The sequence below is a fragment of the Scyliorhinus torazame genome, chromosome 7, assembly GCF_047496885.1.
Source record: "Scyliorhinus torazame isolate Kashiwa2021f chromosome 7, sScyTor2.1, whole genome shotgun sequence".
Lineage (NCBI taxonomy): Eukaryota > Metazoa > Chordata > Chondrichthyes > Carcharhiniformes > Scyliorhinidae > Scyliorhinus > Scyliorhinus torazame.
The window spans coordinates 211,498,534-211,526,323 of record NC_092713.1 but is presented as its reverse complement, the minus strand read 5'-3'; the positions used below and the strand labels follow the sequence as shown (position 1 = coordinate 211,526,323).

General features: G+C 41.8%; 1 protein-coding gene across 1 annotated transcript in view; it reads right to left on the bottom strand.

Moving 5' to 3' along the window:
• Positions 1-8,254: 8,254 nt before the first annotated feature.
• Positions 8,255-27,790, bottom strand: part of LOC140427387 (uncharacterized) — a 190,144-nt gene continuing 170,608 nt past the window's right edge. Inside the window, exons 17-23 of the mRNA XM_072512929.1 lie at positions 27,622-27,647; positions 27,051-27,243; positions 25,519-25,749; positions 22,314-23,460; positions 16,688-16,765; positions 16,030-16,111; positions 8,255-10,814 (exon numbers count right to left, since the gene is read on the bottom strand). Coding sequence (XP_072369030.1) covers positions 10,721-10,814; positions 16,030-16,111; positions 16,688-16,765; positions 22,314-23,460; positions 25,519-25,749; positions 27,051-27,243; positions 27,622-27,647 — 1,851 coding nt within the window. The 3' untranslated portion in view covers positions 8,255-10,720. The remainder of the gene's footprint in view (positions 10,815-16,029; positions 16,112-16,687; positions 16,766-22,313; positions 23,461-25,518; positions 25,750-27,050; positions 27,244-27,621; positions 27,648-27,790) is intronic.

Sequence of the window (27,790 nt, the reverse complement as noted above, 5' to 3'; positions counted from 1 at the left end):
CCACTCAGTTCACTCAGTTTATGTACTGCTTCAAAAAAAAACACAATTCGATCATTTGTGGGTTTTGTTTTCCTTTCAAACATCTCCACATGTTCAAAAAAATCTCCACGGACATTTTTAGGCCATGAATATGCAGTTAACCTATTTTAGCCAGAGATTACCAGATGTTAACCTTCAAATTCAACAAATTCCTCACATCTCAGCATCATGTTACATTTTCTAGGACATAATTTTAATCTCAAAATGAGTGACACGGTGTCACTCTTGCTGAACACATATAGGCAAAGTCTGATCCCTTACCGTGCAGTTTCATCCATATATTCCAACAACTCTTGGAAACAAATGAATAATATTTACATTTTGTATAATTGATATCCAGTGGTACTGCACAGAATCAAAATTGAGTGTGGCTCTTAGGTGAAGTGGGCAAGAGGCTGAGGGTTAACCAAGCTGGGGCACACAGAAATAATTCAGTTCTCATTTTAACATCTTAGCTTTATGTTCTGTTATAAATTCTTAAGAACAAAAGGTAAGTGCATATTTATCTTGTAAACCTATGTAAATTGGCTATGCTGTAATTACACCTTCATACCAGTGGTAACTCTGAAGGCCCTTCAAGATGGGACACGGCTCTGTAATTTCAACGTGAAAAGCTTACATTGGCATTTTCCATTATATATAAAACATGCAGCTTAACACCTACACCAAATCCACAGGGCAATCACAATATTCCACCTGGCTTTTAAAGTTCAAAGTCTTTCAGAATAAAAAGGTTGAATTTTTCCTGTTAAGAAGATAGGACTCATCTGCTTCTGTTAATCCGCAGTTCAAAAAGTTGCAACTGTCTGCAGCCCAAAAACAGATTTAGATTTATCGTCACGTGTACCGGGGTAGAGTGAAAAGTATTGTTCTGCATACAGTCCAGGCAGGTCGTTCCATAAATGAAAAACATCGGACATACGATAAATACACAAGATAAATATATAGACATCGGGTGAAGCATACAGAGTGTAGTGCTACACAGTAGAGAAGATGCGTGGAGAGATCAGTTCAGTCCATAAGAGTCATTCAGGAGTCTGGTAACATGGGGAAGCTGATTTTTCATTCAGAGGCTGAACAACACCTCCTGTCTGCAGTTGATCTTGGTTTAATTTACCTCCAACAGTAATGTCCTCCTCTGCTTCTATTTCTTCCCGCATGGTGGGTAACTTCAAAAGTTGTACCAAAATCCACCATGGGCATTCCAATTTGAGAATTAGACAGGTTATTTGCTCTGATATTTTTTCCATTAATAACTGCTTAAGAAAGTAAACAACACTTTCTACACCATGTTTGATGTGTACCTGAAATAGCTTAATTATTAGAACATGAGGATGCCTGGTACGTTATGATGTAGAGATGCCGGCGCTGGATTGGAGTGGGCACAGTAAGAAGTCTCACAACACCAGGTTAAAGTCCAACAGGTTTATTTGAAATCACAAGTGTTTGGAGCGCTGCTCCTTCATCAGGACCTCACCTGATGAAGGAGCAGCCCTCTGAAAGCTTGTGATTTCAAACAAACCTGTTGGGACTTTAGCCTGGTGTTGTGAGACTTCTTACTGATATATGTTAGCAAAAGTAAGAGAAAACCAGCAGCCTCTTTTATGCATTCAGAACCAATTATTAGGTCATCCCATTGTGGGCATGTATAAGTCAAGGCAATTCAATTATAGATTCCTACTCAAGATGCAATGCTGCATTAGAACATAGGAGCAGGAGACCATTAGGCACCCTCAGCTTGTTCTGCCATTTTACTAGATCTTGGCTGATCTCAATTCCATCTTCCAACCTCTGCTTTCAACATGCTCAATGACTGAATCTCCCCAGCCCACTGAGGAAGAGAATTCCAAGGATTTACCACATTCCAAGTGAAGAAAGTATAAACAACAAACCACGCCCCTCCCCACCCCTCTGAGAGATTAAACATCTTTCCTTCATCTACTCCATCGAGCCCTAAGAATTTTGTACACTTCAATGAAATCACCTCTCAGTCTTCTAAACTTTAGGGAATACAGGCCCAGTCTCCACAATCTTACCTCATAGGACAATCCTGCCATCCCCAGGGTTAGTCTGGTGAACCTTTGTTGCGCTCCCTCTGTGGTCATTATATCCTTCCTTAAACAGGAGACCAAAACTGTATACAATATTCCAGATGTTGTCTCACCAAGGCTATTTTCAATTGCAGCAAGGCTTTCTTATTTCCGTTCTCAAAACCATTTGCAATAGAGACTGACATATGATTTGCCTTCCTAATTGCTTGCTGTACTAGATAACACCTTCATTCCTATTTGTAAGATCACATTTATTTATTCTATTAGCTTTCAATGACTTATGAACACGATGTCACACCTTGCATCCGTTATTCAGCAAAGTATTGCATTTCATATATTTGAAATACTGTAGCTAATGTTATGTGAATTATACCAAATTCTTTGGAGGACAAGTTATGCACATGGCCCAACTGAAATAATTAAAGCTCTTCAATCCACCTTTTTGCAGTACTATCTGCATACAATGAACTTTAATGAAGGGATTCTGCAGGGTGGGGTAATGGTGGATATTTGAAATCCTCCCCTCTCTTCATTGCTTTTACAGACTTACTAGAATTCATAACCAAACTTAATTGGAAACAACCTTAGAATGTCCTGTAGTCCTCAAAAGGCAACCTCCATGTTTTATGACACTTTGGTGCTGGGCTTACTATGAGATTTGTTGTTGAAAAATTCTAGAAATCATTTCTGGCAGCTGTCTCTTGCTTCCTACCACTCGCCTTTCCTCCCAACATCACCTGTTTTTCCCTTTTTTTGAGGACAGTATTGGAAGAATACATCCTGCAATTATGTTTTACAAGATTGCAATTAGAACACAAAAGGTAGAGAAATTATAAATACCTTTTAAAAAGTTGGGATGTGGTTAAAGAGTATTTTCAAGTATTTAATGTGTAAATTTAAATATCAAAAGGATTACATTTGTTTTTCATAAGTACCCAATTCTTTTTTTCCAATTAATGGGCAATTTATCATGGCCAATCCACCGACCTGCACATCTTTTGAGTTGTGGGGGTGAGATCCACGCAAACATGGGGAGAACATGTAAACTCCACATGGACAGAAACCCGGAGCCCTCGGCACCATGATGCAGCAGTGCTAACCACTGCACCACCGTGCCACCCAAAAGAATTACATTTTAATAGAATAAATAAATCTAATATTAGAAATAGGAATGAAGGTGTTATCTGTCTCATTCTTCAACCATAATGTAATTTCCACAAATAGTAATATCTTCAAAAGGGTAGTCAAATGAGGACTCAGAAATCAGGAATAATTTTTTTGGGGGAAATCCTGCTTCCACAAATTCTGCCAGATCTATTTACAGATTTTCTGTTTTCTATCATTGTGGGGGGGGGGGGGCGCATCCTGTTCCTTTAAGAATTTGAGCCACGCTGCATTATCTTTTCCACTTGAAGGCACAGATGCTACATGGCAAAGCCTGTCAGCAAAGTCAAGTCTATGGAATAAAAAGGACATTGTCAACGCTGAAATGAAGTTGGCTGAGTGGCAGAAGAGTGTTTAGCAGAGAACAGTTTCTGTTAAGATAGGAGGGAGCAATGTACAGGGGGCTCCCAGGGTGTGAAGGAATGCAGCTATAAATACGGAGTTATAAGATTAAAAGAGTGTTTCTTCTATGAAGTAGGGTTTAAAAGTCAAAAGCAGAGTTCATCTGCTAGACAAAGGTTTAAAAAGTTATTTTAAAATGCCTGGGAATAATTGTGTGCTCAATGACAACATCTTTAAGTAGGATATGGTATATCCTTTAACACAAGCCAATGCTGAAAAAAAAAACGGGAACTGGCCTGTAAGTTACCACAATCGTAAGGATGGTCCTAAATAACTTGTCAATTGAATCCGAGAATTAGTGTAGTAATCACTACCTGCACCTCTCTGTATCGTTTGCTTGAATGATGTTGACTAAAATGAAGGATGTTGACATAAACAAAGGATGGTGTCCAGCATGAGTGCACAACATGCTTCCTGCTGGTTAAATTATTTATGTTACAAATATTGAAACACACTATGACTTTTAGATTCACTCCAGTGCCTCTCATGGTAAAGGCATAGGTGTCATAGTATAGAGATGATAGTTTCCCTCCGCACCCCCCAAAAATTAGGATAGTCTCCTCTTCAACCCCCATATTAAGATAGAGGTATCTTGCTAGCTTTCTGCTCAGGAACGCGAGGTAAATACTACTTTAAATATTGATGGAAATCTTAAATATCTCTCTGTAACATTAATAAGACTTGGATTCTCCAATAGAAACAAGATTATGTTTAACTTTTCCTAGAACTATCAATGTTGTGATTACCATTAAAGCAAATTGCATGATGTTCGGTTCTTTAATAAAAAATGTTAATGTTAGAAAACATATTGTCTCATATAGTTTCATGTATCCTAACTCGAAAACGCATTTCCGTATATTGTACAGTAGAGATATACATTTTTGCGACATGCCCTGACCCTTATAATACATGGGTTGTTATACTCTAGCTAAAACATGTTAAAGACTATGTGGGGAGCAGTAATATTTTCTGGTGGTTTATTTCCTTCGGAATGAGTCATGGCAGTATCGGTAGAAGTGACCACCGCACAGTCCTTGTGGAGACAAAGTCCCATCTTCACATGGAGGGTACCCTCCATCGTGTAGACTTCGAACAGATCTAGCAACTCAGCTCCTGACCGCCTGTCCACCATCTACAAGGCGCAAGTCAGGAGTGTAATGGAATACTCACCACTTGCCTGGATGAGTGCAGCTCCAACAACACTGAAGAAGTGAACACCACCCAGGCCAAAGCAGTCTGCTTGATTGCTCCCCCTTCCACATTCAAATCTTCCACCATCGATGAACAGTGGCAGCCATGAGCACCATCTACAAGATGCAGTAACTCACCAAGGTTCTTCCAAACCCACGGCCACTACCACCTAGAAGGATTAGAGCAGCAGATAACTGGTAACCTCACCACCTGGAGGTTCCCCTCCAAGTCACTCACCACCCTAACTTGGAATATATCGCCATTCCTTCACTGTCACCCCACCACCTGGAGGTTCCCCTCCAAGTCACTCCCTAACCAGCGACGCCCACACCCCCTAAAACAAAAACAAAAAAATCAGTTCTTCAGACCCATTTGTTTGTCTGTGAGACTGGTCTTTCTCAACTTTAAATGACAATAATTACACCAAAGAGTCTGCCTGATCCAGAATAGTCTCAAAAAGGGGCTAGGATTATAATCCACTTCAAGAAGTCAGTTCTTTGTTCGCTGCTTTTCTTGATCTATCTTAATAACCTAGACTTGGGTGTACAAGGCACGATTTTAACATTTGCAGTTGACCCAAAACCTAAGTGTATTGTGAACTGTGAGGATAATGACAGACTTCAAGAGGCCACGGACAAACTGGTGGAATACGACAGATACAAATTTGCACAGAGAAGTGCGAAGTGACACTTTTTGATTGTTTTTTAAAAAATAGAGGCAATATTAAAGATTACAATTCTAAATCAGGTACAGGAACAAAGTGACTTGGGGATTATGTGGACAGATCAATGAAGTACCAGGGCAGATTGAGGAATAGATTAAAAGGCACATGGGTTCCTAGACTTTATAATACAACCATAGAGTACAAAAACAGGAAATTGCAGTGAACCCTTGTAAAAAATAAACTGGTTCAGTCTCAACTGCAGTACTGCGTTCAATTCTAGGCACCATACTTTAGAAAAGATTTATGAGAATGGTTCAAGGGATAAGGGGTTTCAATTATATCGACAGATATTGTCCTAAATTGTTCTACTTAAAGAAAAAGATGAGAAAAGATTGGACAGAAGGGGTCAAAATCATGAGGAGTGTGGATAGAGATGACTATTCGGCCCAGAACCAGAGGTTACCAATTGGCAAAAGGGTAAACAGGGAAAGGAGGGAAAAACTTTTTGTTTAAACAAAATGAATAATTAGGATGGGGAAAGCACTGACCAATGTGTGGTAGAGGTAGATATAATCGGGGACTTCAAAATGGAATTGGAATACGCACCTTTAGAGAAAGAAAAACTCTCAGGGCATTGGTCAAGGGCGGGACTAGTTGAGTTTGTGGAGAGAACACAAAGGGCCAAATAGCATCCCTCTGGGCTGCAACCAACCTATGATTCTACCTCAATCTGACTCCATTCTTGACTGGGCAGCTGCATTGAGCCCACAAGTGAACAAGGACTTAAACACATGCATAATTATTTCCAAAGAGTTCCCGGGCAACGAGGTCAGAACATAATTAAGTGGGTGGTACATATTAAAATATTTGCAAACTGCAGGCAATATTTTAAAAACCTAACTCCAAGGACTAAACTGAGGTTGAATCACTGGGAACAAAATGCACACACACTGTTTCCAAATGGCTGCTGAACATGTCATGTGTCATTGAAACAGCCACCACAATGGCCTGAGAAATAACAACACAAGTAGGGCAGGCTCTGATCCAAGGGCTTTTCACCCTAGGAACTAAACTGGCTAAAATAAAAGTGAAAGCTCCATTTTTCTCAACAAGGTGATAGTGTAGTTTATTTTTTAGAAGTCAAATGAAGCCCAAGTAGACATACAAATGCACAAGATCCAAATATCTTGAACATAAAGTTGTTCAAGACCAGATTCAATTACCAATGGACAGCTTAATTTTTTCTCACCTTCTCTGAAGCTGTTGACTTCAGGAAAATATTCTATGAAGTCCAGAGAGGGTATGGCCTTCCTAATACTTTCACTCATCCAACTAGAACAAATGAATACCACTAATAGCAATTTACTTCCCTTTCCCATCTCCCGAGAAAAAGAAATTCTCAATTGTGCACAATACTGCAGCAGGACCTAAGTGTTTTGTATTGGAGAAAGTGGACACCTTTGTTGAAAACAGGCTGTTGTCAGCCATATCTGGTTCTTATAATATTGGATTTAACCCATCGCAATAGGAAAGTAGTCATTTCCCTCTATCAAGCACAACTCTAAACAAACACTGGTCTCAGGAATATCAGACTAAAAGAGCAAGTGGTGCTTAGAATTAAACTGAATTTAAATTATATTAACTTTAAAAAAGAGCTTGACATCAAATCAACAAACGTCTTCCCCAACTTCCGACTTGTTGGTGAACACCACTTGTCAAAACTTAAAATTTCATATATTTCTGGATTACAATGGGTGCACAAGAAATCTCTAAATAACAAGCACACAAATCTTTATCAAGATATATTTATCTTTCAAAAGAAAGACAATTCACATACATAATTTAAAAAAGGATGCCAAAAAGACTAGGCTGGCATAGTACAAACCTACATTATTTTCATAGTTAACAATTTACACCATTCTGTTGTTGTTAAAGTTGGCTAATGCCAGAAAATCATATAAAACTAACAATTTTTGGTTCGAAATAGATTTTTTTAAATGTTCTCGTTACAATATAAAATAAAGGTACATATAATAAAACAAAAAGCTAAAATACAGTTTAAACAGACAACTAATGACCAGATTAAATCAATAAGAAAAGATTCTACATCTTGGAAACTACAAGGGACAACTTAGAACACGTGGCTTTGATATCGTGACCCATAAGTGACACTATTTCAGTAGGTGGACATCACTTCCCCCAACATTTGTGTTGCAAGTTTGAGAAAGAGCTCACACCATAAAATGCATTTTCATGTTATCAGTTACATTCCTCGACTAGTAATAGTTATTCTGAAATGTAATTTAATTTATATTTCAAATCAAACATTTATTTCCAGCGAGGTCAGCAAGGTATGAAAATTATTCACTCACCAATCTATATGTTGCATTCTCTACAATGCATAGGTGAGCAGACTGATAACGAGGGCCATCTGATTCAGGCAAAACTGATTTTTCATAGTGATATCCATGAGACCATATTTTAAAAATTACAAACGTAACAAGCTAACTTTCTCTTTTAAAAAAAGACAGAATAAGGCAGTGACATAAACAGGTCAAACAACCAAGACGCAGGATCTTATAAACAAAACAAATATAGTAAATACTACGGTGGGTGATGCTGGCATGCATACCCTGGCGATGCAACAAGTATGAACTGTTGACAGCACTGAAAAGTAGAATATGAAATAAGTCATCTGTTACAATGTGAATCCAACCACAGTCACTAATACACAACAGAAAAGTTTTCATTCAGTTTCCATCACATTGGTGAGGACTTTATTTAATCTTCACATAAAATGAACTTTACAACGATTATAGCCGATTTATTTTACCAAGAGTTATTGAAGTAGATAAAAACACTTGAATATAAAGTTTTTTGTCAGTCTGCAATGTGCAGATGTGCATTAAACACTCTGCACCCGACACCACTATACACAAGATATTTACAATGTGGTTTCTAAACACATATATAAAGTTTATTGTAAATGATCAATTTCCATTCAAGTTTGAAATTGACCATGATATGAAAGTGGATCGGCCACTACAGGTTATTTATATATATATATATATATATATGTATTTATATATATATATATATATATATATATATATATAAATAAGTCATCACTACACACTCCAATATGGTGGTGTAGTAGGAAGCCTTTAACTTACAGTATTACACACTGCAAAATGTGGTTTATTCCATGACTTACGGAAGATACCAACCAGCTGGTTGTCATCATTAATTTCAGCAGGTAATACTTACTCGCCATGAAGATACTACATGGCCCACATCTTTTCCTTTCTTTCTTGCAATTACAATCTTATACTTGGCTGGGATGTGGCAGCAATTCAAGGAATGGGATTGATTAAAAAAGGAAGTGAGAAATAATTTTAGCATCACGTTTACAGGAAATAGCTACGGTCATCAGATTAAAAGTGTGCTCAAATATTGGCGGACATAGGCAGCACCTGGACTGAATGCAATTTAAATGGCCTGTGATCAAGTGTCTGATCAATGTACAGTTAATTTGGTGTACGGGAGCAACACTGCACCACAATTGATTGGATGATCGCACAAACTGAAGGCAAGCTCTATTACCCCTGTGCTGTAATTCAAAATGGTAACTGCAACTTTTCCTTTTAAAGATATAGCTTTTCCATATTTGCTCATCATTTCCAACCACAGTACATTGGCAACACTGGAGTTTCAGATTTCAGATTAACCAAGTTATTTGTGATTAATGCTGGCACAGATAAGTTATCAGAAATTTACACCCCAAATGGACTGACAATCCTTATTGGTTTGGTACCAAAAGGTGCTTTAAAAAAAAGATGGTCATTAAAATAAGAAATGTGCACTTTTAAGTTTGTGCTGTAATCAGGGGAAAGACAACTTTTAACTGGGATAAAATGCTGAAGTAAGGCTTTCAATTTAAGTATATGACACTGACCAATAATGGGCACACTGCACAATTAATTACAGTGCCATTAGCTTCAAACCATTTTTCTTTAATATAATAATAATCTTTTATTGTCACAAGTATGAAGTTACTGTGAAAAGCCCCTAGCATACTATTTAAGTTTTCAATTAACTTGTCAACAGTATAGCTGGGTAATATACCTAAAGACAAAGAAAAAGGGTCAGAATATTTTCCTTCAAAGTTAATTTGAAGTGCTGGTTTTACTGGGGACAACACCAATTTCTATCCCTCATCATTACTCAATTTCATCAGGGTTTCAAAATGAAGCTCATTTATGTACTTATCCAGGAAAACAGGTGGCAAACTAGAATCTAGATGTCAGTTTTGAAAGTAATGACGGAGACGTTTCTCGCCACCCTTTTTAATTATTTTTAATTCTACAAATACACATAAGTGTCCTAGTTTTAGAGTTGGGAAGATTATCTGCGATAATCAAAAAGCACTTCACTTATTCTCCCAGTTTATTACAGAAAACCCAAAGGCATCGATTGTTGTCTTTGCTGTATCACTGAATCATGTAGCAGATGACCACTACATCTACTGGCCACCTTTACAGCCCTTCTCACTAAACATTGCCAAGATCATACTTGCCATACATTTCTTGCCACTGGGGACTAGGTAATGCTACATTCATGGCAGTGCAAAATTTGAGTGAAGTATTTTATTTGATCTTTCTGCTGGCTGATTTTGCTTAGAACTAAGAGTACAATATTCTCCTAAAAGTCAGTCCCATAATAGTTCACAGGTACAAGAGATACATTTCAACCCCTTTTGTAAGTGCCATGAAACTTGTCTGCCTTGTCTTATTGTCTCTTTGACAGACAAAAATAAAAACCTACTTCACATTTCATCTGACTCTCTTTCCGCCCCCCCCCCCCCAAAAAAAAAACATTTAGGAAAAATCAATTGTCCATCTATAAAATTCTGTTATTGGTTTCTACTGAAATTCAGACTTGCTCCACTGGTGTCAGAACTATGACAAACAATTTCTCACAATGACCATAAAGCACAAGAAACCAACCCTAGAGATAATTGTGCCACCCAGTTAGAAATGTGCACTCCTTCTGGCTAAGGCACTGGTTGTGGATGACATCGCAGCAAGTTGTTTATACATCGCAGCAAATTGCTTTGTGTTGGGAGAGCAGGCCAATACCCATTACAGTAAGGAATGTGTTAACTGCAGGACAATTCCAGTTTCCATTAGGCAGGAGTGTGGTGCCATCTTCAATGAGCTGTGTTTGGGCCCTTTTTCAGGCTAAAGTTAGACCAGTTTACAGAGACCTTTGGCCTTGACTGCTTGGCAGAATCGAGGCAAAACCTACAAACGGAAAAGAAAACCAAGTGTCAGAGCATCATAAAGAGGAAAATAATGTCAGGACCACTGTCAATATCAGCTGCTTCATTACACGAATGTGCTGCTCACAATTGGATTTCTGAAATAGCTCAATATTTCCCACAAAAATGGGCAAACAAGTTAGAGCTTGGCAGTTTTCAACCAAAACAAGGATAAAAGTAACACCTCAATGAAGTGAAAAACCTTAGCCATGAAAACAGAAATGAGTAACAGAGTAACAATGCTCTAACAAGGTAGGTTCAGGTAGGTGGTTTGAAGTGTGTCTACTTCAATGCCAGGAGTATACAAAACAAGGTAGGGGAACTGGCAGCATGGGTTGGTACCTGGGACTTCGATGTTGTGGCCATTTCGGAGACATGGATAGAGCAGGGACAGGAATGGATGTTGCAGGTTCCGGGGTTTAGGTGTTTTAGTAAGCTCAGAGAAGGAGGCAAAAGAGGGGGAGGTGTGGCGCTGCTAGTCAAGAGCAGTATTACGGTAGCGGAGAGGATGCTAGATGGGGACTCTTCTTCCGAGGTAGTATGGGCTGAAGTTAGAAACAGGAAAGGAGAGGTCACCCTGTTGGGAGTTTTTTATAGGCCTCCTAATAGTTCTATGGATGTAGAGGAAAGGATGGCGAAGATGATTCTGGGTAAGAGCGAAAGTAACAGGGTAGTTATTATGGGAGACTTTAACTTTCCAAATATTGACTGGAAAAGATATAGTTCGAGTAAAATAGATGGGTCGTTTTTTGTACAGTGTGTGCAGGAGGGTTTCCTGAAACAATATGTTGACAGGCCAACAAGAGGCGAGGCCACGTTGGATTTGGTTTTGGGTAATGAACCAGGCCAGGTGTTGGATTTGGAGGTAGGAGAGCACTTTGGGGACAGTGACCACAATTCGGTGACGTTTACGTTAATGATGGAAAGGGATAAGTATACAACGCAGGGCAAGAGTTATAGCTGGGGGAAGGGCAATTATGATGCCATTAGACGTGACTTGGGGGGGATAAGGTGGAGAAGTAGGCTGCAAGGGTTGGGCACACTGGATAAGTGGGGCTTGTTCAAGGATCAGCTACTGCGTGTTCTTGATAAGTATGTACCGGTCAGACAGGGAGGAAGGCGTCGAGCGAGGGAACCGTGGTTTACCAAGGAAGTGGAATCTTTTGTTAAGAGGAAGAAGGAGGCCTATGTGAAGATGAGGTGTGAAGTTTCGGTTGGGGCGATGGATAGTTACAAGGTAGCGAGGAAGGATCTAAAGAGAGAGCTAAGACGAGCAAGGAGGGGACATGAGAAGTATTTGGCAGGAAGGATCAAGGAAAACCCAAAAGCTTTCTATAGGTATGTCAGGAATAAGCGAATGACTAGGGAAAGAGTAGGACCAGTCAAGGACAGGGATGGGAAATTGTGTGTGGAGTTTGAAGAGATAGGCGAGATACTAAATGAATATTTTTCGTCAGTATTCACTCAGGAAAAAGATAATGTTGTGGAGGAGAATGCTGAGCCCCAGGTTAATAGAATAGATGGCATTGAGGTACGTAGGGAAGAGGTGTTGGCAATTCTGGACAGGCTGAAAATAGATAAGTCCCCGGGGCCTGATGGGATTTATCCTAGGATTCTCTGGGAGGCCAGGGAAGAGATTGCTGGACCTTTGGCTTTGATTTTTATGTCATCATTGGCTACAGGAATAGTGCCAGAGGACTGGAGGACAGCAAATGTGGTCCCTTTGTTCAAAAAGGGGAGCAGAGACAACCCCGGCAACTATAGACCGGTGAGCCTCACGTCTGTAGTGGGTAAAGTCTTGGAGGGGATTATAAGAGACAAGATTTATAATCATCTAGATAGGAATAATATGATCAGGGATAGTCAGCATGGCTTTGTGAAGGGTAGGTCATGCCTCACAAACGTTATTGAGTTCTTTGAGAAGGTGACTGAACAGGTAGACGAGGGTAGAGCAGTTGATGTGGTGTATATGGATTTCAGCAAAGCGTTTGATAAGGTTCCCCACGGTAGGCTATTGCAAAAAATACGGAGGCTGGGGATTGAGGGTGATTTAGAGATGTGGATCAGAAATTGGCTAGCTGAAAGAAGACAGAGGGTGGTGGTTGATGGGAAATGTTCAGAATGGAGTACAGTCACAAGTGGAGTACCACAAGGATCTGTTCTGGGGCCGTTGCTGTTTGTCATTTTTATCAATGACCTAGAGGAAGGCGCAGAAGGGTGGGTGAGTAAATTTGCAGACGATACTAAAGTCGGTGGTGTTGTCGATAGTGTGGAAGGATGTAGCAGGTTACAGAGGGATATAGATAAGCTGCAGAGCTGGGCTGAGAGGTGGCAAATGGAGTTTAATGTAGAGAAGTGTGAGGTGATTCACTTTGGAAGGAATAACAGGAATGCGGAATATTTGCCTAATGGTAAAGTTCTTGAAAGTGTGGATGAGCAGAGGGATCTAGGTGTCCATGTACATAGATCCCTGAAAGTTGCCACCCAGGTTGATAGGGTTGTGAAGAAGGCCTATGGAGTGTTGGCCTTTATTGGTAGAGGGATTGAGTTCCGGAGTCGGGAGGTCATGTTGCAGCTGTACAGAACTCTGGTACGGCCGCATTTGGAGTATTGCGTACAGTTCTGGTCACCGCATTATAGGAAGGACGTGGAGGCTTTGGAGCGGGTGCAGAGGAGATTTACCAGGATGTTGCCTGGTATGGAGGGAAAATCTTATGAGGAAAGGCTGATGGACTTGAGGTTGTTTTCGTTGGAGAGAAGAAGGTTAAGAGGAGACTTAATAGAGGCATACAAAATGATCAGGGGGTTGGATAGGGTGGACAGTGAGAGCCTTCTCCCGCGGATGGATATGGCTGGCACGAGGGGACATAACTTTAAACTGAGGGGTAATAGATATTGGACAGAGGTCAGAGGTAGGTTCTTTACGCAAAGAGTAGTGAGGCCGTGGAATGCCCTACCTGCTACAGTAGTGAACTCGCCAACATTGAGGGCATTTAAAAGTTTATTGGATAAACATATGGATGATAATGGCATAGTGTAGGTTAGATGGCTTTTGTTTCGGTGCAACATCGTGGGCCGAAGGGCCTGTACTGCGCTGTATTGTTCTATGTTCTAAGGTCTAACAATGTTATTACAAGGTCTGTGATGCACGTACCCAACAGCAATCAATCGTGGCCTCAATTTATATTTGTAATGCCTCTGCTGTTTTTTGTTAAATTATTACTTCCAACATTGTAAATAAAATGTTTAATTGAAAAACGGACCGATTCTATTTCTTCCAATGATGTGGCTTCATTCTGGAATCATTAGGTTGAATTTTGGGGTAAAATTCAAAAAGCTGCTGACGTTATCATCATTACATGCAAAAGTGCAAGCAACTTCAGGGGAGCACCGCGCGTAAACCTCAAAGCTGAGCTGTGTTATGTCATTCTGAGCTGCTCCAAATTTAACTCTGCAGTTAACAGGGGAAAATGGCAATGGCGTGAATTTGGGGTAATTGCCTATTTATACCCAACATTTGCCACCACAATATATTAAGGCAGGTGTTTCAAGGTGGAAGGAACCGCCTATGTCAATTTACAAATATTTAATAAGGATTGGTTCAGGAAGGGGGACTTCAACTTTCAAAATGGCTGAGATGAGATTCTTCAATCCTCCTCAAATTTATCAACTTTTTAATCATGATCCTGAATATTTATCTGACTTCTTAAATGATTAATTTTATATGACTCATCATTTATCTGACTAAAACGTTGGTTGAAATTTTTATTTTGTTCATATTTATTATAGGACTTTAAATTTGTTTGTACACATATGGCATTGTAAAAAAAGACTACTAAACAACTTTTTTAATTTTCAGGGCGTAACAACTTTAGTCAATTTTGGCAGATCCTATTATCCACTGTATCACATGCTCTGTCCTTTATCTTCACTTTACAGTATGTGGCAGAGCTATGTCAGGACCCAAGTTCTCCTGTCATTCCAGTGAAATTCTCATCAGGAGTTTTGTAATAAGTTAGCTTGGCCCTTTAGGCAGTGGTCAGAGTCCCCACTTTGTCACTGACCATAAATATGGGCCATTGCTTATGGATAATCAGCAGCCTTGTTGATATGCTAATGACTATTCATATTATCAAATTCCTCTGACCTGTGCAAATGTGCAGAGAAGACCAGCAAGCACAACTCAGTGCCAGCATTGCTTATCTGCAAGGAAAACGCAGTCAATGAGCAGGAGTGTGGGAGTGAGCTAATGGGTGTACAAATAAAGTAGACAGAAAAGGGAAGAAACTCTGTGCAAAGAAGACACGTGTCAAGAGAGAAAATAACTCAGTGCATGGCACAGAGGAAAGAGAAGGAGAGAATATGTGAGGGCTCACATATGACAGACAGAGACGCACTGGGGTGAACACATGCATGAAAGGGTTAGAAAGCCAGTGGGAATGACTAGGGAGACAGAGCAATAGAAAGCGTGGGGGGCTAAGGGAGGGAATATAGCCATATAGGGCAAATAAATATGATGAAACGAGAATGTGGAGGTGAAGAAGTGTGAAAAATCAAAAAGCATGGGGACGGAAGTGGGGGGGGGGGGGGGGGGGGGGGGGGGGGCATTCGAGTGGGCGGGCGGTGGAGAGCGGCGAGAGAACCGGAGTGGAGAGAAAGAGAGGGGGGTGAGAGGAGCGAGCCAGGTTGGGACGGGGGCAGGCAGATGAGCAACCCAGGTGGGGATTGGGCAAGCCAGCCAGGCGGAGGGAGGGAAAGCGTTGGGGGGAGGGGGGGGGGGGGGGAAAGAGAGAAGCAAGCCAGGTGGAGGGAAAAGGAGGGCAGACAGACAAGCAAGCCAGGTGGGGAGAGAGCAAGGGTGCCAGGTAGAGAGAGGGCAAACGAATCAGGTGGGGGGATGGCGAGCCAGGTTGGGGAGTGGGGGGGGCCGAGTCAGCCTGCCAGGTGAGGGGAGGGCGAGCGGGTCAGGGGAAGAAGCGAAGTGTAAAAGCAACTACAGCTTTTTAAAAAAAATCTGTAAGCAATGTCACAAGGTATCAATTCATAACAAATATGCAGATTAACTGGATGCTTTTGGTAATTAGGAAAGCAGAAACTGATTTTTCCTTTCTCACGTGCAAAACATTAAGATCAAGTTTACCCCTGTCCTAATCTCTGCTGAATTCTTACACAAATCAGTTTATCCTCTCTTTACTCACCTCTTAAAATGTTCCACCTCACGGTCTGTCTCATCCATCTCCACGCTGTCAAGATCAACGTCTTTGGGAAGAAACACATCATCTGCAAGACAAAAAAAATGCTACTCAGTAAGAATGCACAACTCTAATGCTGAAAAAACTCCATAATAAAACAATAACAGTTAAATTTTCATTTGACTTGGCTAACAAGTTTACCAAAATTCAGGAAATTATTACATTCCTATCATCTTGCAGGTGTTTCAGAGGTACTAAGGACACAGCCGGCAGAATCAACTGCAATGCTCGCATAATTATTTCACATCGCTGTGACAGCAGTGTGAGGCCTGCTTATTCAGTGGCTGTGGAAATTTGTCAAACTTTTAACATAATCGGACAACTGTTAAGTCATTGATAAATTGGGGAGGTTGGTTTTAGAAGTAGTACACAAATGAAAAAGGTTTGTTTGGAATCACTAGCTTTCGGAACGTAGCTCCTTCATCAGTTGAGTCACCTAATGAAGGAGCTATGCTCTGAAAGCTACTGATTCCAAACAAACCTGTTGGACTTTAACCTGGTGCTGTAAAACTTCTTATTGTGCCCTCCCCAGTCCAACGCTGGCATCTCCTCATCACAAATGAAAAAGTTAAGGACATTCAGAAACTCTTCGGCAATCCCTTACCGCTATGTTTGGGTCTTGGAGTACCAGAGGAAGCCAGCACGTTTTCCTGACCTTCAGCATGTTCATCAGTTCTGTGTACTAGGGATATTAAAACAGTACAAAAATTACTCTCAGGAAATATCACTGATATTCACTTCATAAAATCATGACAATGCACTTTTAACATGCTACTTTGGTCATTTCCCTGCACCTATCACCTTTAAAGGCAGGCTAGAGATGGGCCCATACCACCACAAATGTTAATGGTACACATGGTTTGTGGAAGGTACTAACTTCCAATTAGGGTAACCAGTTCTCCAACTTCATTGTCTGCCTGTAGGTAAGTGTCAAACTCCACTTAACTGTATTGTTTTAGATTATAATGGAAAATATCATTCAAGCATTTATCTCCATTGTACAATAGAATCTGAGCCAATTGTAAATAAAGTCTCAATTTGTTTGGCCATAATCCTTGTATCATTAATCATTAAATGAATGAGATGCTGCAGCTGATTACATTCAAAAACAAGCAGTCTGGTACACTGCATTCCACCTATTATTCATACCCCTTTATGCACAGCGCAGAAACAAATTTCAAGATACCATGTTTTAAGTAGGGATAGCTTTCATTTGGTTATTTAGCTTCAAGTATATAGGACTTCTTAATTTCCACCTTGTATTTCTCATCACCAAAGCATTGGCAAAAACAGAATGACTGCATTAATGCTCGATGAAACATTGACCTCACTTGAACCATAAATTTCCATAAGTATTTGCACCCATGGAATCCCTACTGTGTAGGAGGCGGCTATGCGGCCCATCAAGTATGCCCTCCAAAAGAGCACCCGACCTAGGTTAACACCCCTGCCCTATCCCCGTAACCACATAACCACATCTAAACTGCACATCCTTGCACTATGGAAAGAAACCAGAGCACCCGCACGAAACCCACAGGGAGAACGTCACCCAAGGCCGGAATCGAACCCGGGTCCCTGGCACTGTGACCCAGTAGTGCTAACGACTGTGCCACAGTGCCGCCACTTTTCCCTCAACGAGTCAAATCCAGCAAGCGACATTCCCACTAGACTAGCATTGTAAGCAATAAGGCCACATGTTTAAATGAAATAAAATTTGGCACCTTGCATTTATTGATGTAGCAAAGCCTCCCACAGTGCTGCATAAAGAGGTAGTCAAAACAATGAATTCTGAACAAAGGAATCGTTAGTTGGGTGACCAAAACTGCCAGCTGTGCTTAAAGTTAATAAGTCGCAAGGATGCCGAGGGAGGCAAAGGTGGAAATTGCGACGGTGCTGGCCATATTCTTCCAAACTTCCTTCCACATGGGCATGTCAGAGGACAGGAGAAATGGAAATGCAAAATAAAGTCTTTAGGATAAGCCTGGCGACTACAGGCACGTCACTTTAATCTCAGTAGTGGGAAAGTTTTTATATTTGATTTGATTCTATTATTTTGATGAACGTATTGTTAATGAGGCAAACATGGTTGGTCTAGGATACATGAAGTTCCAAAGGGCATTTTTTAAAATATGCATATTGCATTCCAAACGCAATCCATAAATTACACATACAACAACCCTATATAACATGATTCAGACAGTTTGTCAATTGCCCTCTTTTTTCTCCTCTAAACTACCCCAGCAACCCCCCCCCCCCCCCCCCCTCCCAGCGTCAAATAGAAGGACAGAAAAGGCCACCACCGTACATAAAACCTCTCTTCCGACTCGGAGAGCAAACTTGATCTTCTCCAGACTTCAAAGTTCATACAAATCCCCCAACCACACCGGGACCCCCGGCAACGCTGCCAACCTCCAACTCGGTAGGGTTCACTGCTGGGCAATCAGAGAGGCGAAGGCCACGACATCGGCCCCCTGTCCCTCCAGTAGCTCCGGAAAATTCAAAACTCCCAAAATTGTCCCAAGGACACAGCGACATCCTCACCCTCACTACTCTGATAGGGCCTCAGAAACTGCTGCCTAGAAACCCCCAACTCCGCACACTCTGAGAACACGTGAGTGTGTTTCACCAGCCCACTCCCATAGCTCTCCTATACATCCTCCACCTCCGGGAAAAATCCACTCATACAGGCCCAAGTCATAGGAGCCCAATACACCACCTTGAACTGTCCATGACCCATTTTAGTACTGGATGAATTCGAATTGATCCGGTGCATCATTTCACTCTAGGCACCCCACCAAAGCTCAAGCCCCAATTCCTCCTACCATTTCCGTTTTAACCCCTCCACTGGCCTCTTCTCAGTCTCCAAAAACCACCCGTAAATATCCCCAATCTGCCCGTTCCAGCTCATCTGGACTTAACAATTTATCGAACAGCATATGCTTTGGCAGCTCAGGGAACGAAGGCAGCTCCTTACGTGCAAATCTCAGTCCTGAAAATATCTAAATTCACACCCCTTTGGCAGTTCAAACTTCTCCTGCAATTCCTCTAGCCCCACAAACCTCCTCTCTACGAACAGGTCCCTAACCCACTCCATCCCTTCCCATCAACTCTCCTTCTCCATGTTTGCCACCCAAAAATAGTGGAGCATTTGAGAACGTCAACCCATCTACCGGCTGCCCTTTCTGCGAAAAGGTCCTCCGAATCCTAGGCATCTTGCCTGCTCAAAAAAATTCCAAAATTACATTATCTACCCTCCAGAAAAACATCTTAGGAAGGAATGTACGAAGAGACTGAAAAAATAAATAAAAACCTCGGCAAAACGTTCATTTGCACAGTCTGTACCCTCCCCACCAGACAGTGGCAGGGCATCCCACCTCTTTAATCCCCTTTGACCCTCTCTACCAGACTAGCCAGGTTTCATTTATGCATTGTGGCCCAATCGTGGTCCATTTGAATACCCATTATTCCTGGCCACCTTTAATGGCAGGGCTCCCAGATTCACACTTCTCCCTTGGGCATTCACCAGAAATACCTCACTTTTCGCCATGTTTTTATGCCCCCAAAAATGCACCGGATTTCCCCAGCAGGTCCATAATTTTCCCCATGCACTCCAGTGGGTTTGAAACATACAACAATAAATCATCAGCATACAATGACACCCTATGCTCCCTACCTCCCCTCACAATGCACTTCTACTGTCTGAAAGCCCACAGTGCCATTGCCAATGCGAATAACAATGAGGACAGCGGCATCCCTGCCTTGTTCCCATTTTAGTGTAAAATATCCCTAAGTCATCATGTTCATCCGCACACTCGCCGTGGGGCATGCATTCAACAACCATACCCATGAAACAAACGTCCTCAGGACCTCAAACAGGTGCCGCCATTCTACCCAATCAAAGGCCTTCTCCACATCCATTGATATGATAACCTCCGGCACTCTACCCTGTGACAGAGTCATTAGCACATTCAACAGCTTACTGATGTTGCTTGAAAACTGCTGCTCCTTAACAAATCCTGTCTGGTGCTCCAAAACCACCTCCAGTACACACCCTCCCAACTGCCTAGCCAACACCGTAGCCAAAACCTTCACATCCATATTCAGTAGGGAGATGGGCCTGTAGGACGCACACTCTGTCGGGTCTTTATCCTTCTTTAGGATCAAATAGAAGCTTGTGCCAGTGTGGCCAGCAACTCCCCCTTGCCAACGGCTCATTATACATAGCCAGGAGATGGGGCGCCAACTCTGTCAACAATTACAAAATTCTACCAGAAAGCCATGCCGCCCCTGGTGCCTTCCCTGGTTGCATCAACCCCACACACTTCACTATCTCCTGCAACCCCAATGGCGCCTCCAATCCCTGTCTTTTTCCATTCTCCACTTTCAGAAACACCAACACATCCAAAAAATGCCCCACAGCTGCGCCCTCCCCCCGGGGCTCAGGTCTATACAGCCCCCAATAGAAGGCTTCAAATGCCTCCTGGATTTTTCCCAGCATAATCCCCCATCCTGCCTCCCTCACCTGTGCAATTTTATGCACAGCTGCCTGCTGCCTCAACTGATGGGCTTACAGTTGACTAGCCTTCTTCCCATACTCATACTGGGCCCCCATTAATTGGGGAAGTTGACTCACCGCCTTCCCTATTGTCAACCGGTCAAACTTCCCCTGCAGTCTTTTCCTTTCTGCCAATAGTCCCGAGTAGGGGCCCCTGAGTACTTCCGATCCACCTCTACAATAACATCCACCAACCTCTTCCTCGCCTCCCTCCCAACTTTACCTGTGGGCCTTAAAAAAATAACTTTACCCCAGACCATCCACCTTCAATGCCTCCCAGAATGTGGGTACAGAAACCTCCCTGTTCTGATTAAGCTCCACCTAATTCTTTATAGCTAATGCTACCTTCTCGCAGAACTTTTTATCTGCCAGGAGCGCTAAATTAAACCTCCACCCTGGTCTCTGCACCGTTCCTGTTTCAAAACTCATGTCCACAAAATGCGGTGCATGGTCCGAAATTACTATCTCTGCGTATTCCGCCTCCACCATCCCCGACAGCAGTGCACTCCCGACCACAAAGAAATCAATACGGGAGTAGCAACGATGCACATAGAGGAGGAGGAGTATTCCCTCTCCCCCGGATGCCTAAATCTACATGGATCAACCCCGCAACTGGTCTATAAATACCCCCAGCTCCTTTGCTATCTCGGACCTGACCATTGACATGGGGCTAGATCTAACCACCCTCGGGTCCAACACACCATTAAAATTTCCCCCCCCCCCCAACCAGCTAAAGGAATCTGTCAAGTAATAGGAGGATCCGGGGGTTTTCTCACACATTATTTTAACAAGTTTCAGATTTCCACCTTAAAAGTCAAAATAAACCCATTTGTGCCATTCCATTCTGCCATTTGGTTGAGACAAACAGGCAGCACGGTGGCACAGTGGTTAGCACTGCTGCCTCACAGCACCAGGGACCTGGGTTCAACTCCGCCCTTGGGTGACTCTGGAGTTTGCACATTCTCCCCTTGTTTGCGTGCATTTCCTCCAGTTTCCCCCCACAGTCCAAAGATGTGGTTAGGTGGATTGGCCATGATCAACGTGTGGGGTTACAGGGCTAGGGCAGAGGAGTGGGCCTAGGTAGAGTGCTCTTTTGGAGGGTCGGTGCAGACTTGATGGACGAATGGCCTCCTTCTGCCCTGCAGAGATTCTATGGGTACTATTATAACTGAAGGAGAACACATCAAGGCCAGTAAATTCTGGTCATCAAAAGTAACAGCCAATCCCATTCGCAAAACCAGGAGATACAAGCACCAACTCTCATCATGTTCCCACCGCTATAAAAAAACTAAACAAAAAGATACCCGGGAAAGATTTCAAGGCTCTCACTGATATGTTAAACTCTTCTCTTACAGGTTTAACGGCCTAATTGTTTCCATTTTATTACATTTTCCATGGATATCATGCAAGGCATGATGAATACTTTGCTCCCTTTACATCTTTTTAGTCAGCTATTAATGATAGCTGCTACCACTGGGTTTCTTCCAACAATGTGCATATTTCTGCTCACTGCATTTAAATGTAGTGTCATATAACATGCTGTCACTTCAAACATCTCCACATAGGCAAAGGTTCAGATCCCAGGTCTGTTCACTTTAGAATTTCACTCGTTACCCATTTACTTAATCACAAGACCTCTTGAAAATGTAAAACAATCCCCTGATTAAAAACCTACCAACGCAGTTGTTGGTCTTGTCGTGTTTCTTCTTTTTTCCCTTCTTGTTCTTGCCTTTTAACTGAGACATGTCAGTTGTCATTTGTTGCTCTTCCTTGATTCCCCTAGTTTCCGAGCCTTCCACCTTCTCAGTACTTGAAGTTTTAGTGTTACATTTCCTGTCTTCACCAGTTTCAGCGTTGCCAAGAACACTGGCTCCCTTCCACTTGCCTTGCCTGGGCTCATCGCATTTGGCATTCATGGTTCTTGAAGTCTCTGCTGGCTTGCCATCATGATTCTGGTTTGTCTTGTGTTTGGCAGTAGGTACATGCTGTTTGGAACTCTGAATTTTGGGAGCTGTGGAGTGTTCATGCTCTTTTCTTGAAACCACGCTTTTGCCCTTGGTCTCCTCAGAACTCTGTTGCTTGGGCTGCCTTGGCTGTCTCCCACTTCTTGATGTTTGCTGTGTCACTTTCGACTCTGCAGTTGGTTTATGCAGCACTACTGCACCAGCGTCCCCCAGTCGTAGTGTGGAAATATTTTCAGCCTTTGAAGGCAACGAACAGCTGCCCTTTGACTTCTTTCCCAATGAATTTTCCAGTAAAATCATATCAGAGCCATTGTGCTCTTGATTTGTGATGACTGCGTGCTTATTTCCATTCAACAAATGATTCTGCACAATCCCTGGTGTTGACAAGGACAAGTTCAAATTGAGTTTTTGATGGTCTATTATTCCGGTTTCTTCTTTATCCATGATGCCATTGCTCTCTATCAGTAAGCCCTTCTCCACCGATGTCAGCTCTGGAAAGTCATCCTTGGGCAGATCACATAGACTGAAGTTCGCTTTGATGGAATCTCTGATCCGATCTTTAAGCTGCTCCAGTCTGGTGGTTAAGATGCTGCTCACTCGCTGCAATTCCACCTGGTGCCACAGCTCTTGCTGATTCAGTTTCTCTTCTATGTCATCCTGAATATGCTGGTTGAGCTTTGAAACTTTCTCCTCTATATCCTCTTGAACATGCTGGTTGAATATCAAGACTTTCTCCTCTATACCCTCTTGGATGTGTTGATTTATGACAGAAACATTCTCCAGATCCTGAATATGCATTGTAGATGGACATAATTTCTCTGGTCGTTGATCACACACCTCTGAACGGGCTTTCTCCTGCTAGAGCACAAACATGAATGAAACATTATAGTCAAGTATGCACTTTGTATCATCTGCACAATTAGAATTAGATGTGAACTCCAGGCTGGAATTTCAATAAGGCATTTGATACAAATGTAATAATTTGTACCAGTGCCTATTTAAATTGTGGAGGACTCCAATGCAAATTAACAAACTGCACTTTTGTAACAGTTATGTTAATGTAGGAAGACCACCCAAGACATTTCACAGAGCTATAAGGAAAATCTTTATTAAGCCACAGTGAGCGATAAGGAAGGATGATCAAAAACTTGATCAAAGAGGTGTCCTTTAAGAAGAATCTTAAAAAGGGCAGCACGGTGGGGCAGTGGTTAGCACAGCTGCCTCACGGCACCGAGGTTCCAGGTTCGATCCCGGCTCTGGGTCACTGTCCGTGTGGAGTTTGTACATTCTCCCAGTGTTTGCGTGGGTTTCACCCCCACAACCCAAAGATGTGCAGGATAGGTGGATTGGCCACGCTAAGTTGCCCCTTAATTGGAAAAAATTAATTGGGTACTCTTAAATTTATTTAAAAAAAAGAAGAATCTTAAAAGGAGGTAAGGGATGTAGAGATGTTGTGAAGAGAAATGTAGAGTGAAATATAGGTTATTAAAAGCACAGTTGCCAAAAGGTGGGCAAGGACAGCTGTGTGCACATGTAGGGTACACAGAATGGAGGTTCAATGCAAATGAGGTTTGCAGTGTTAGATGAGATGAGAGAATGGAAAACACTATGGACAGATATACAAACAAGAATGGAAGGAACAAATGAGGATAATTGTTATGGGCAAGCGGGAGTGATGCACAATTGTATACAGATTGTAGAATGTTAGCAAGTTGAACATTTTATGTTTTTATTACAGAAAAAAAAATTTGGTCCCAAAGTACCTATTTCATGCAAATACTCCCAATGAATCAAAACGACTTTTAAAGTTAAAAACAGCCTCATGCGCAGCTAGGTATAATTAATCAAGTCTCAGCAAAAACAAAACACGTCAAGGTTTACATCAAATTAAAAACAATTTAGTTCAAAGCAATTCAAGATAGGAGTGAAATAGCAGCAAGTTTAAAAAATAACACAATCAGTAATACTTTTACAGTCCACTTCCGACAATTGTCATATTTGTGATGTTAAAAAAGGAAGGGCTCAATACTCAGAAGACAGAATAAATTTAAATGAAGGAATTTTATTTTTTTTAATTTAGAGTACCCAATTTCTTTTTCCAATTAAAGGACAATTTAGCATGGCCAATCCTCCTAACCTGCACATCTTTGGGTTGTGGAGGTGAAACCCACGCAGACACAGGGAGAATCTGTAAACTACACACAGTGACCCAGGGCCAGGATCATACGTAGGTCCTCAGCGCCGTAGGCAGAAGTGCTAACCACTGCGCCACCATGCCGCCCAAAAGGAATTTTTAATTAGATTATATTTCCTTAGCATTGGTACAACCTCAAACCAGCAAGTCCCGACTCCTGCTCAGTCAATAACTTGGGTTGGGTGGCAGACTTAGCAACAAACATCTTATTTGTTCCTCTTCTAACTTGAAGCAAATCCAGGCTGCAGGGTGAAAACCCAAGGTACCAATTTCTTGGCCTACCTGTGTTTAAAACAGCTGTTGTAGGATTGCTACAGCTGTTGTAGGAATAAATCTCTACGAACACCAATTTACAGGTCCTTTTGGTACAAACTAGTGAACACAGCTGAATTATCCAAGTGTACCCCACAATATAAAGATCTAAAGGGTACATAAACAGGATTCTTCTTTGTAAGCAACAACCAATCGTCCTTTTTTTAAAATTTAGAGTATCCAATTCTTCTTTTTTCCAATTAAGGGGCAATTTAGCGTGGCCAATCCACCTACCTTGCACATCTTTGGATTGTGGGGGTGAGACCTTCGCAGACGAACTCCACAAGGATAGTGACCTGGGACCGGGATCAAACCCAGGTCCTCGGTGCTGTGAAGCAGCAGTGCTAACCACTGAGCCACTGTGCCACCTCAATCTCACAAAGCTAGCAAAACAAAATAGCAAAGTGTACCTTTTTCTGCTTGTGCCGTGCCCGTTTGGCTGCTTTGGCACTGTTGACTGGTTTCTGTTCTGAGCTGTTAATGTAGTTTAACAGATCTTCAACATTCCTTTCATCTACTGGTGGTTCTCGGATGGACCCATTACTTGATTTTTGCGGGAGCTCCTCCTTGCGTTTCGTCAGCCGCGTCCTTAGCTTCTCCCGGATTTCAGTGTAATTTCTACTCGTCGGAGCTGCAGGAGGCTTAAACAGAATTATAAATGTAATTATTTTTACAACACAAGAACAAGTTATTATAGCACGCTGCACGTGTAGCAAAGTCTAGCATGCATTCTTGATTTTTGAAATTTAGTCTCAAAATGGAACTTCATTCGTACATTGAAGCTTTTAATTCTTTAATAACTCATTTTATTTACGATTTTGTACGGGCCATAGCTTTCGCCTAGCGGCATAAAGTCCTGGAATTACAACAGTGTAAAGACGCTTACCTAAACTGGAAAACTTTGCTGAAATCTCTGCCAGCTGGAGCCGTTTGGGGCTTGCAGCTACACAGAGTCCCCAAAGGCCACAATGCAGTGCAACGAGCTCAGGGAGGCCAAGTCTCCTTTTTTCCTGTACTGGCTACTGGAAAACAGATAGGCTTGAAGGGCCCAGCAGCTGGCCAGGGAGAAAGTTAGTGTCCAGATAAGTGGATGGAATTTGGCAGGGTTGAGTCAGGTTGAGCCTGGGGTGGGGGGCTCAGTCTGGGTGCTTAACATAGTTATGCTGAAGTTAGAAGTGTTATTAATCCTTCTAACTCTTTCAAAGTAACTATTGGTGTAAAACCATCCGAAGTTCATGATTCAAATCGTTTTGCCGGATGGTTCCCAGCACTGCAAAGTTGTCCAGAGGAAGTTAGAGCTTTTGGATAATTGCCAGGTAAACCTTTACCTTGGAATATCCGAGAGGGATTACCCAGTGCATCTTTGTAGTGACCCTACCAAATCCAACACTCGGGAGGCCAGGAAGTTACAGACCTATGTCTTTTCTCTTTCCCCTCACAGTAAATAAGCTTTATACATTCACCCGCAACCATTCTAAACTTGGATGATGCCAATCATATACGCCATACAATTTCCAAAAGTATCCATGGAGCCAACCAATGTGTTTTCCAAACAATGCTGCAGTAGTTCTACTTTTATCACATCATCATTAAAATCAGATTTCAAAGGAAGGATTGGAGAAAATATGCTGTTTGGACATAATATAGGTGAATCGAGTATGTCAATCGCAAGACTCTGGCAGTTACCAAAATCCTGTACACTTGAAATTACTGAAGTATTGCACAAAATAGCTATTGCAAATGTATAATTTTGAGACGTCTCCTTGAAATTTGAACTTCTTGGTCCAAGTGAAATATCTTAATTTAGTGTCTTTCAAATCTACAGGTTGCCGTAAACGCTCAGACTCTGAATTTCTTTTGAAATGTATAAAATGGTTTGTAAATAAACTCAATTCAGCTGAACAAATTTACAATATTATCTTTCTAGCTAGGTTGCACTCACCGGTCCATGACCAAAGAACTCGCAATAACAACAATCACAGTATTTTCCTTCCTTCTGATTGGCAGTGTGAGATGTGCATGAACTGTGCTCCGAACAGCTATCGTCTTCTTCCAGACTTTCATCTGCATTGTGCATCTGTGTGGGGCTGTAGGCAGTTTCATTTGTGCACAAACGACTCTTGCACGACTGGTCCCTAGAAGAGGCAACAAACCAAATTTCAAAATAAAGAATTGCAGCAGCTCATGTACCTCCAGCAAACTGTAGAAGGCTTGATGATTTTAATCTCTAACAGATGTTCTAGAAACAATGCATCAGGAAAAACTTATCCTGACTTCAACATACAATTGTGCAGCCATTCAAAAAGCATCATTTAATCCTGTTATATTCATTATTCTTTTAAAGACTTTGCAGACATTTTCAACATTCCTTTATAGAACCGCAGAATGGTTATGGCACAGAAAGAGGCCATTCAGCCCATCGTGTCGGCGTCAGCCAAAAAGAGAGAAAAAATAAACTAGCCGCTCATTTTAATCCCACTTTCTAGCAGCTGGTCTTCAGCTTTGCAGGTTACAGCATTTCAGGTGCAGATCCAGGTACCTTTTAAATGAGTTGAGCATTCCACCAACTTAGGCAGTGAATTCCAGACACTCGCCACCCTCTTAAGTGAAAAGGTTTTCCTCATGCCCCCACTAATCCTTCGTACAATCACCTCAAATCTATGCCTCCTGGTAACTGACCCC